The sequence below is a fragment of the Bombina bombina genome, chromosome 1, assembly GCF_027579735.1.
Source record: "Bombina bombina isolate aBomBom1 chromosome 1, aBomBom1.pri, whole genome shotgun sequence".
NCBI classification, from domain to species: domain Eukaryota; kingdom Metazoa; phylum Chordata; class Amphibia; order Anura; family Bombinatoridae; genus Bombina; species Bombina bombina.
In genome coordinates, this window is record NC_069499.1 from 479,065,879 (window position 1) to 479,078,092 (window position 12,214).

Genomic DNA, 12,214 nt, shown 5'->3' on the forward strand with positions numbered 1-12,214 from the left:
TTTTTATCTAACAAAATAAATTAACTCTTATTAAATAAATTATTCCTATTTAAAGCTAAATACTTACCTGTAAAATAAATCCTAATATAGCTACAATATAAATTATAATTATATTGTAGCTATTTTAGGATTAATATTTATTTTACAGGTAACTTTGTATTTATTTTAACCAGGTACAATAGCTATTAAGAAGTTTTGAGAAGTTTGGCCGGGTTTCCAGATTTCTCCTAAACTTAACAAAATCTGAATATTTAAATATAAATTATGGGGAAAGAGAAATTAATCAATTGATCCCAAACTGCCCCCTTAAAAGTCAAAGAATCAAACTGAAATACTTGGGCATTTGCCTAGCACCTGACGTTCAAATAGTATACGCAGCTAACTGCAAAACTATGGAAAAACCGCTAACCACAGACTTATCAAGCTGGAAAAATAAATCAATATCTTGGATTGGCAGAACAAATGTTGTAAAAATGAATGTTCTGCCAAGACTTCTCTATCTCCTGCAAACCATGCCCATACACCTCCCTATACACTATCTCAATAAAATACAATCACTAATAGAGCAATACATTTGGCAGGGAGCTAGGCCCAGAATTAACACTACTAAGTGCTCATCAGTTTCCACAAGAGTCCTTGAAACCAACTTCAAATTTTTAACGAGATGGTATCTGACCCCCAGCAGACTACACACTATTTACAAAACGGCTAGCAATAAGTGCTGGAGGGGATGCAGAGCAATAGGCACCCCTAAACACATATGGTGGCAGTATAATAAACTAGATATGTTCTGGCTGACGGTACTGGAGCGCATGTCAGATACAATAGGCAAACAGCTACCAAACTATCCACAGATCTTACTATTTCTACTCCTGACCAAACTGCACGACAGTAATGCTAGGGACCTACTGATCCTCATGCTAAACAGCGCTAAACCCTAATCCCAAGACATTGGAAATCCTCCAATACCCCGACTGAGAAAGAATGGGAGGACCAGGTAGAGAGTTTCCTACAACTTGAAAGGTACCACCACCTCCAATCAGGCTCATTAGACATACATGAACTTAAACTATCTTTATGGAACCAGCACAAAGAGCGACACAAACTTAGAACCCACTAATATCCACTATACCAAACATCTGGCTTTGCCCTTAGACACCATCTTAGCCAGTTGCCAGTACCCTTTTGAGGATAACGCTATTTAATATATGTTGTAACTCATGTAATATCCCAGAGACTGTAATATAGAAGCATAGGTCCTACAGGCCTCTGCACTGAACCTATGTACTAAACTTGTTGCACGTTTATGTATGATGTATGGACCTTTAATCCAAAAGCACTTTTACGCTATGGAAATATTCTTATCTACGTTTTGTAAAATCTGTTATTTTTTCAAAATAAAAACTTCTTTAACCCCTTAAGGACACGGCCATTTTTAAATTTCTTTCCCTTAAGGACCAGGGCTATTTTTACATTTCTGCGGTGTTTGTGTTTAGCTGTAATTTTCCTCTTACTCGTTTACTGTACCCACACATATTATATACCGTTTTTCTCGCCACTAAATGGACTTTCTAAAGATACCATTATTTTCATCATATCTTATAATTTACTATTAAAAATATTATAAAATATGAGGAAAAAATGGAAAAAAACACACTTTTTCTAACTTTGACCCCCAAAATCTGTTACACATCTACAACCACCAAAAAACAACCATGCTAAATAGTTTCTAAAATTTGTCCTGAGTTTAGAAATACCCAATGTTTACATATTCTTTGCTTTTTTTGCAAGTTATAGGGCCATAAATACAAGTAGCACTTTGCTATTTCAAAACCACTTTTTTTCAAAATGAGCGCTAGTTACATTGGAACCCTGATATCTGTCAGGAATACCTAAATATCCCTTGACATGTATATATTTTTTTTAGAAGACATCCCAAAGTATTGATCTAGGCCCATTTTGGTATATTTCATGCCACCATTTCACCGCCAAATGCGATCAAATAAAAAAAAATGTTCACTTTTTCACAAACTTTAGGTTTCTCACAGAAATTATTTACAAACAACTTGTGCAATTATGGCATAAATGGTTGTAAGTGCTTCTCTGGGATCCCCTTTGTTCAGAAATAGCAGACTTATATGGCTTTGGCGTTGCTTTTTGGTAATTAGAAGGCTGCTAAATGCCACTGCGCGCCACACGTGTTTTATGCCCAGCAGTGAAGGGGTTAATTAGGGAGCATGTAGGGAGCTTGTAGAGTTAATTTTAGCTTTAGTGTAGTGTAGTAGACAACCCAAAGTATTGATCTAGGCCCATTTTGGTAAATTTAATGCCACCATTTCACCGCCAAATGCGATCAAATTAAAAAAAAACGTAATTTTTTTCGCAATTTTAGGTTTCTCACTGAAATTATTTACAAACAGCTTGTGCAATTATAGCACAAATGGTTGTAAATGCTTCTCTGGTATCCCCTTTGTTCAGAAATAGCAGACATATATGGCTTTGGCAATGCTTTTTGGTAATTAGAAGGCTGCTAAATGCCGCTGCACATCACACGTGTATTATGGCTAGCAGTGAAGGGGTTAATTAGGGATCTTGTAGGGAGCTTGCAGGGTTAATTTTAGCTTTAGTGTAGAGATCAGCCTCCCACCTGACACATCAGACCCACTGATCCCTCCCAAACAGCTCTCTTCCCTCCCCCACCCCACAATTGTCCCCGCCATCTTAAGTACTGGCAGAAAGTCTGCCAGTACTAAAATAAAAGGTATCTTTTTTTTTTTTCTTTTTTTTTTTGGGAGCATATTTACATATGCTGCTGTGTAGGATCCCTCTTAGCCCCAAACCTCCCTGATCCCCCCCCAAACAGCTCTCTAACCCTCCCCCTCTACATTATTGGGAGCCATCTTGGGTACTGGCAGCTGTCTGCCAGTACCCAGTTTACAAAAAAAATATATTTTTTTTTAAAGTATATTTTTTAATTTTTCCCCACTTTTCTGTAGTGTAGCTTCCCCCCCCAAGACTAAACCCCCACCCCCTCCCAGATCCCTTCGATTAACATATTTATCCCCCCTCTCTCCCTCTAAATATAAACCACTGTTCCATAGTGTAACGGTTCCCACCCGCTCCCTCCCCGTGCACGCGCCCGCCCGCCTCCACTGTGCACGCGCGCGCGTCCGTGCGCGCCCCCCAGCAATCCCGCCCACGATCCCGCCCACCGGTCATCATCGATCGCCGCCCACCCGCCTCCCACGTCTGCTCCCACCCACCAACGATCGCGGCATCGATGTCCGGTGCAGAGAGGGCCACAGAGTGGCTCTCTCTGCATCGGATGGGGAAAAATGTTATTGCAGTGATGCCTCGATATCGAGGCATCACTACAATAACCGGAAAGCGGCTGGAAGCGATCAGGATCGCTTCCAGCCGCTTTCAACCCCAACGTCGTACAGGGTACGTCGCTGGTCTTTAAAGACCAGTTTGTGCAAGACGTACCCTGTACGACGCGTGTCGTTAAGGGGTTAAAAAAAAATCAAAAAAAAAAAAAAAATCACAGAAACAGCACTTAAAACTTAGCTTTAATGGCTCCATTTATTAATCGAAAAAAGAAAAAAAAAAAAAGATTTTTAAGCCCATCCAAGCCTGCGTATAATCAATTCCAGCAGATGGACTGCTGTCTATTTCACATGTTTTTCAGCCAATTACATAATCAGTCTGGTTTCCTGGAATCTGATCCCATTCCATCCAGATCTATCCTTGCCATTAAAGCCACAGTTTAATTGTATTCATTTATTGGTCGTGAGCCTTTATACGGCGTCTGAGTTATGTGGGGATCCCAATGAAAAAAGTCAGTGGAACTGGTGTATTGCTGACTTCATTCAAGTGGTGAGCACTGGGTGCCACTGGCAATTATACTTTTCTCAAAAGCCCTTCATCCCTGATAGATCTGGCTTCTGTTGATTTCTCACTCATATTCTGGGGTTATCAAAGCACTGGGAGATTATACTAATGTCATACAGGTACCAGGTTCATTTGGAATGGTTTTCCAATTCATACAACATAATGTGAATTCAGAGGATTTAACTTTAATTCTGAAACGTGAATTAGCAGCTTCTGTCACTATCATATGCTGGACTTTAATTCAGGCACTGTCATACCACCGCCCCCACTCCTCCCGCCTATGCCATGGACGCATCTGGTTGTTGTGCGGCACGCGGTGATGATTGCTGCTCTGTTCATGTCATGTACACCTGTGCCTCCACCTGGACATGAGCCTGCCCCTATTTAAGGTGTCCTAGTATAGGTTTGCCTCTATGTACTCCTGGGGGCTTTATTTGCTGTTGCTTGCTATTGTGTTTTATTGGACTGCCTGCTTGTTACTGAATCCTACATTGCCTATTGACCATTCTCCTGCTTATCCCTTTTGGTACTGAGAAAGATTGGACTGCCCTTTTTTGTGTTTCTCAGGGGCATAGAACTGTTTGCTTACTTCAGCACTGTAACCTGCTCCTCATAAACCCTTGCTGCTTATGGTGTTTGCTGTTCCTGTACTACCTCATTCCTTCAATCCATTAAGCTTAGTTCTGGGATTTTTCCTTATCTTTCCCTTTAATGCTGGGAAAAGAAGACTACTGGCCAGTATTGGTCTTAAAGGAAATATCCCACGAACATTGCAGGCACAGCTTTTTGACATACACATTTTATTTTCATACTACGTTTGCAAATGTGAATGTAATATGACAACACAACATCTTTGTTTTTAAGAAGACAATGGACACCATTTAAAGTGACAGTAATATTACATAAATAGTAGATGCACCTAATTATACATAATTAAATATTTTATCAATAATTCAGTTTTGAGTTTACAGTACCTTTAAGCAGTTATAAATAGTTTATTAACAAATGTACTTTGACACAGCTCTTAGTGCAATTTTACCATACCTTTTTTAATGGTTTTGTATTTTTCTTCATTTTCAAGAAAATTTGGGTCCATTTTGAAGACATCTACAAAATAAAAGAAAAAAAACTTAACTTTTTTAAAAAGGGAAAAAACAACATTAATAATAATAATTAACATCTCTATTAAATATTATACATTTTGATTATAAAGTGAGTATTTATGTTAACACTCATGGCATTAAAAAAGAGAAAGACAACTTTCAGTGTGTTTTCTTACCTTGCCATACATTATCCTCACAGAATGAATAAATAGGTTTGAACCAGAGATGCACAAAACAGCACATTTTTATACACCATGCAACCTCAATCTATTTAAGCTTTGCATATAGTTTAGCAACATCTCACAAATAATTTGGTTGTGAGACAGTATTATTCTACCTATTCTCACAACACAAAGTACCCACACACACGACTGTAATGAATTTGGGACTCTTCAGGTGCCATCTTCCTGTTATCAGTGGAGGGATACAATGCAAAAGATTATTGCTAGCTACTAATATACTGCAGCAAGAAAGTATAACAAGGCATCTGCATTTAACATACTGCTCAAACTTATTATTTAGCAGTATAGCCATGAGGAATATTACAAAGCCAATTCTACAGCTAATCTAACATCATCAGGATTTTTTGTCATTTTCACATACTTTCTAGCAATGTAATCTCTAAGAGATAGGTAAATCAAAACTAAACTTGTATGATTCAGAAAGATATTATAATTTTAAGACACTTAAATTCACAGCTATTTTCATAATTACTTTGTTCTTTTGGTATTCTTTGTTGAAAAAGAATATGTATATATCTTACACTACTGGGAGCTTGCTGGTGATTGGTGCCTGCACACATTTCTCTTGTCATCGGTTGACTATATGTGCTGAGATAGCTCCCAAAAGTGCATTGCTAATCCTTCAGCAAAAGGATACTATGAGAATGAAACAAATTTTATAATAGTTGTAAATTGGAAAGTTGTTTAACATGTATGCTCGGTCTGAATCATAAAAAGAAAAATGTTGTAGTCATGTTTAACAAACAAAAAAAAAGTGTTGAGGTGTTGACTAGTAGAGAGAAGATGAAGAAAAAAAAAAAAAAGGAAAATAAAGCAGGAGACATAAGCTTTGCACCTTACGGTTTCTTCCTGCTTAATAATAGTGCAACAACTACTTAAATAAAATTATGGTATAACATAGCAATATACACTGCGTGCTAATGTCATGAGCTTGTTCCAGGGTTCATAGACAGAACGGTTGCTGCCTGCAGAGCTGTAGTTAATCTAGTGTGTAGGTAAACCAGTACTGATAAACCGCACTGCAACCAACCACTTTTGACATGGTCTAAAAATAGATACTCTCCAGCTATTTCACTAGCAGTATGGGAAATGCAGTAAAGCTAGGGATTTTGCTCACAAGATGGCTAAGTACTTACTAAGTACATCCTCTGGGTTATAGTCATCTTCTAAAGGAAGCATGTGAGTGAACTGATCTTCTTCCTCCACCAAGTCCAAGCCTTCTGTTATCACTGGGTGATCTTTGAACCCATCCTTCCTAACAGCAAACATTACTTCAATCATGTATTGAACACGCTTATCTATTTCAGATTCATGCAGAATGTTACGAAGACGCTCAAAAATAGCTGTAGGGGAGATAAATCAAGCAATTAATTAAAATTCTAAAATGCATTGCAATTCAGTGGCCTGATCAGAGCCACTTGTGGACCACAGCAAAAGAAAGCAAGTAATTAGACCAGAATGCAAACACTAAAACTGTTGCAAACAAAAACAAAATGTATGCCTACCTGATAAATGTATTTATTTCCGGATAAAGAGAGTTCACAACGTCATCCATTACTAGTGGGAATATCACTCCTGGCCAGCAGGAGGAGGCAAAGAGCACTACAGCAAAGCTGTTAAGTATCACTCCCCTTCCTACAATCCCCAGTCATTCGACCGAAGGGAAATAGAAAAGGAATAACACAAAGGTGTAGGAGGTGCCTGCGGTTTAGTAAAAAATAACTATCTTAAAAATACGGGTGGTGTCGTGGACTCTCCATATACGGAAATAAATACATTTATCAGGTAAGCATACATTTTGTTTACTTTCCTAAGATATGGAGAGTCCACAACGTCATCAATTACTAATGGGAACCAATACCCAAGCTAGAGGATACTAGGGAGAGGGAATAAGACAGGCAGACCTAAACAGAAGGCGCCACCGCTTGAAGAACCTTTCTCCTGAAAAAACCCTCAGCCGAGGCAAATGAATCAAATTCGGAAAATTTGGAAAAGGATGCATGGAGGACCGAGTTGAAGCCTTGCAATCTGTTCCACAGAAGCTTCATCTTTGAAATCTCAAAAAAAAGTAGACAGCCCTCGTGGAATCAGCCGTAATTCTCTCAGGAGGCTGCTGACTAGCAGTCTCAAAAAATAAAACGAAGATACTTCTCAATCAGAGAGAAAGAGAAGTAGCAGTAGCCTTCTGATCTTTACGTTTCCCAGAGAAACAAACTAACAGGTAGATTACGAGTTATGCGTGCTATAGGGAAGTTAACGAATGCAACAAAAATGTTGTTATTTCAGCCCCTATAGCGCAGCCATTACAAGTTTTCAAACAGTTAGCTTGTGCGTGCGATATGGTTGTGTTGAACTCCATACTGCACAAAAAACAAGCACTGTTATGACGTGCTCGTGCATGCTTTCCCCATAGACATAAATGGGGAGAAGGTGTCTGAAAAAAACTTAACAAATGCGATCACGGAATGAAAAGCTCCGTAAAGCAGCCCCATTGATGTCTATGGGGAAAAAAGTAACGTTTAAACCTAACACCCTAACATAAACCCCAAGTCTAAACACCCCTTATCTGCCGTCCCCGACATCGCCGCCACCTACATAATGTTATTAACCCCTATTCCCCTGCACCCCAACATCGCCCACACTATAATAAATCTATTAACCCCTATTCCGCCACTCCCCGACTTCGCCGCAACTAAATAAATCCCACATCACTACCACTAAATAAATCTATTAACCCCTAAACCGCCAGCCCCCCACATTGCAACAACCTAAATTAAACTATTAACCCCTAAACCTAACCCCCCCCCCTAACTAACATAATTAAAATAGAGCTACATTAAAGTTACAATTATTAACTAACTACCTATTTAAAACTAAATAAATACTTACCTGTGAAATAAAACCTAAGCTAGCTACAATATAACTAATAGGTAAGTTTGTATTTATTTTAACTAGGTAGACTAGTTAGTAAATAGTTATTAACTATTTAATAACTACCTAGTTAAAAACTAAATTTATGCTTATATGACGAGTCCACGGATTTCATCCTTACTTGTGGGATATTAACCTCCTGCTAACAGGAAGTGGCAAAGAGCACCACAGCAGAGTTGTATATATAGCCCCTCCCTTCCCCTCCACCCTCAGTTATTCGGCCGAAGGTATGGGAAGAGAAAAGGAAAGGCTAAAAAGGTGACTGAAGTTTACAAAAAAAGAAAAAGAAAAACTGTCTTAAAAAGAACAGGGTGGGCCATGGACTCGTCATATCGTAAAAGAAAGTAATTTATCAGGTAAGCATAAATTTAGTTTTCATTTACAAAGATATGACGAGTCCACAGATTTCATCCTTACTTGTGGGAAACCAATACCAAAGCAATAGAACACAGATGAAAGGGAGGGACAAGACAGGAACCTAAACGGAAGGCACCACTGCTTGAAGAACCTTTCTCCCAAAGATAGCCTCAGAAGAAGCAAAAGTATAAAATTTGTAAAATTTGGAAAAAGTGTGAAGGGACGACCAAGTCGCAGCCTTACAAATCTGTTCAACAGATGCATCGTTTTTAAAAGCCCATGTGGAAGCCACAGCCCTAGTAGAATGAGCCGTAATTCTTTCAGGAGGCTGCTGTCCTATGCCAGGCAGATGATACTTCTCAGCCAAAAAGAAAGAGAGGTAGCCGTAGCTTTCTGACCCCTACGCTTTCCAGAATAAACAATGAATAATGAAGATGATTGACGGAAATCCTTAGTTGCCTGTAAGTAAAACTTTAAGGCACGGACCACGTCCAAGTTATGTAACAGAGGCTCCTTCTTAGAAGGAGGATTAGGACACAAGGAAGGAACAACAATTTCCTGATTAATATTCTTATTCGAAACAACCTTAGGAAGGAACCCAGGTTTGGTACGTAAAACCACCTTATCAGAATGAAATATGAGATAAGGCGAATCACATTGTAATGCTGAAAGCTCAGAAACTCTTCGAGCAGAAGAAATAGCAACCAAAAACAGAACTTTCCAAGATAATAGTTTAATATCTATGGAATACATAGGTTCAAACGGAACCCCTTGCAGAACTTGAAGAACTAAATTCAAACTCCAGGGAGGAGTAATAGGTCTAAATACAGGCTTAAAGGGACAGTCTACACCAGAATTGTTATTGTTTTAAAAGATAGATAATCCCTTGTTTACCCATTCCCTAGTTTTGCATAACCAACACAGTTATATTTATATATTTTTTACCTCTGTGATTATCTTGTATCTAAGCCTCTGCAGACTGCCCCTTTATTTGTTCTTTTGACAGACTTGCAGTTTAGCCAATCAGTGATGGCTCCCAGGTAACTTCACGTGCACGAGCACAGTGTTATCTATATGAAAAACATGAACTAACACCCTCTAGTGGTGAAAAACCTGTCAAAATGCATTCTTAAGAGGCGGCCTTCAAGGTCTAAGAAATTAGCACATGAACCTCCTAAGTTAAGCTTTCAACTAAGAATACCAAGAGAACAAAGAAAAATTGGTGATAAAAGTAAATTGGAAAATTGTTTAAAATGACATCCCCTATCTAAATCATGAAAGTTTTTTTTGGACTAGACTGTCCCTTTAATTCTAGATAGAGCCTGACAAAAAACATAATTTATGCTTACCTGATAAATTCCTTTCTTCTGTTGTGTGATCAGTCCACGGGTCATCATTACTTCTGGGATATAACTCCTCCCCAACAGGAAATGCAAGAGGATTCACCCAGCAGAGCTGCATATAGCTCCTCCCCTCTACGTCACTCCCAGTCATTCGACCAAGAATCAACGAGAAAGGAGAAACCAAGGGTGAAGTGGTGACTGGAGTATAATTTAAAAGATATTTACCTGCCTTAAAAAACAGGGCGGGCCGTGGACTGATCACACAACAGAAGAAAGGAATTTATCAGGTAAGCATAAATTATGTTTTCTTCTGTTATGTGTGATCAGTCCACGGGTCATCATTACTTCTGGGATACCAATACCAAAGCAAAAGTACACGGATGACGGGAGGGATAGGCAGGCTCATTATACAGAAGGAACCACTGCCTGAAGAACCTTTCTCCCAAAAATAGCCTCCGAAGAAGCAAAAGTGTCAAATTTGTAAAATTTGGAAAAAGTATGAAGCGAAGACCAAGTTGCAGCCTTGCAAATCTGTTCAACAGAGGCCTCATTCTTAAAGGCCCAAGTGGAAGCCACAGCTCTAGTAGAATGAGCTGTAATTCTTTCAGGAGGCTGCTGTCCAGCAGTCTCATAGGCTAAACGAATTATGCTACGAAGCCAGAAGGAGAGAGAGGTAGCCGAAGCCTTATGACCTCTCCTCTGACCAGAGTACACGACAAACAGGGAAGACGTTTGTCGAAAATCCTTAGTTGCCTGCAAGTAGAACTTGAGGGCACGAACTACATCCAGATTGTGTAGAAGACGTTCCTTCTTTGAAGAAGGATTCGGGCACAGGGAAGGCACCACGATCTCTTGATTGATGTTCCTGTTAGTGACTACCTTAGGTAAGAACCCAGGTTTTGTACGCAGAACTACCTTATCTGAATGAAAAATCAAATAAGGAGAATCACAATGTAAAGCTGATAACTCAGAGACTCTCAGAGCCGAAGAAATAGCCATTAAAAATAACACTTTCCAAGATAACAACTTTATATCAATGGAATGAAGGGGTTCAAACGGAACTCCTTGTAGAACGTTAAGAACAAGGTTTAAACTCCATGGCGGAGCAACAGTTTTAAACACAGGCTTGACCCTAGCTAAAGCCTGACAAAAGGCCTGGACGTCTGGATTTTCTGACAGACGCCTGTGTAACAAGATGGACAGAGCTGAGATCTGTCCCTTTAATGAGCTAGCCGATAAACCCTTTTCTAAACCTTCTTGTAGAAAGGACAATATCCTAGGAATCCTAACCTTACTCCAGGAGTAACCTTTGGATTCGCACCAGTATAGGTATTTACGCCATATCTTGTGGTAAATCCTTCTGGTAACAGGCTTCCTAGCCTGTATCAGGGTATCAATAACCGACTCAGAAAAACCACGTTTTGATAAAATCAAGCGTTCAATTTCCAAGCAGTCAGCTTCAGAGAAGTTAGATTTTGATGTTTGAATGGACCCTGTATCAGAAGGTCCTGTCTTAGAGGTAGAGACCAAGGCGGACAGGATGACATGTCCACTAGATCTGCATACCAAGTCCTGCGTGGCCATGCAGGCGTTATTAGAATCACTGATGCTCTCTCCTGTTTGATTTTGGCAATCAATCGAGGAAGCAGCGGGAAGGGTGGAAACACATAAGCCATCCCGAAGTTCCAAGGTGCTGTCAAAGCATCTATCAGAACCGCTCCCGGATCCCTGGATCTGGACCCGTAGCGAGGAAGTTTGGCGTTCTGGCGAGACGCCATGAGATCTATCTCTGGTTTGCCCCAACGTCGAAGTATTTGGGCAAAGACCTCCGGATGAAGTTCCCACTCCCCCGGATGAAAAGTCTGGCGACTCAAGAAATCCGCCTCCCAGTTCTCCACTCCCGGGATGTGGATTGCTGACAGGTGGCAAGAGTGAGACTCTGCCCAGCGAATTATGTTTGATACTTCCATCATTGCTAGGGAGCTTCTTGTCCCTCCTTGATGGTTGATGTAAGCTACAGTCGTGATGTTGTCCGACTGAAACCTGATGAACCCCCGAGTTTTTAACTGGGGCCAAGCCAGAAGGGCATTGAGAACTGCTCTCAATTCCAGAATGTTTATTGGCAGGAGACTTTCCTCCTGATTCCATTGTCCCTGAGCCTTCAGAGAATTCCAGACAGCGCCCCAACCTAGTAGGCTGGCGTCTGTAGTTACAATTGTCCAGTCCGGCCTGCTGAATGGCATCCCCCTGGACAGATGTGGCCGAGAAAGCCACCATAGAAGAGAGTTTCTGGTCTCTTGATCCAGATTCAGAGTAGGGGACAAGTCTGAGTAATCCCCATTCCACT

At 40.0% G+C, this 12,214-nt stretch overlaps 1 protein-coding gene across 2 annotated transcripts in view; it reads right to left on the reverse strand.

Moving 5' to 3' along the window:
* The window catches only part of CWC22 (CWC22 spliceosome associated protein homolog), a 295,530-nt gene that overhangs the window by 111,305 nt on the left and 172,011 nt on the right, over positions 1–12,214 (reverse strand). For both annotated transcript variants that reach the window (XM_053698519.1, XM_053698518.1), the window contains 2 exons: positions 6,373–6,579; positions 4,936–4,998 (listed from right to left, as the gene is read on the reverse strand). In XM_053698519.1, coding sequence (XP_053554494.1) covers positions 4,936–4,998; positions 6,373–6,579 — 270 coding nt within the window. The remainder of the gene's footprint in view (positions 1–4,935; positions 4,999–6,372; positions 6,580–12,214) is intronic.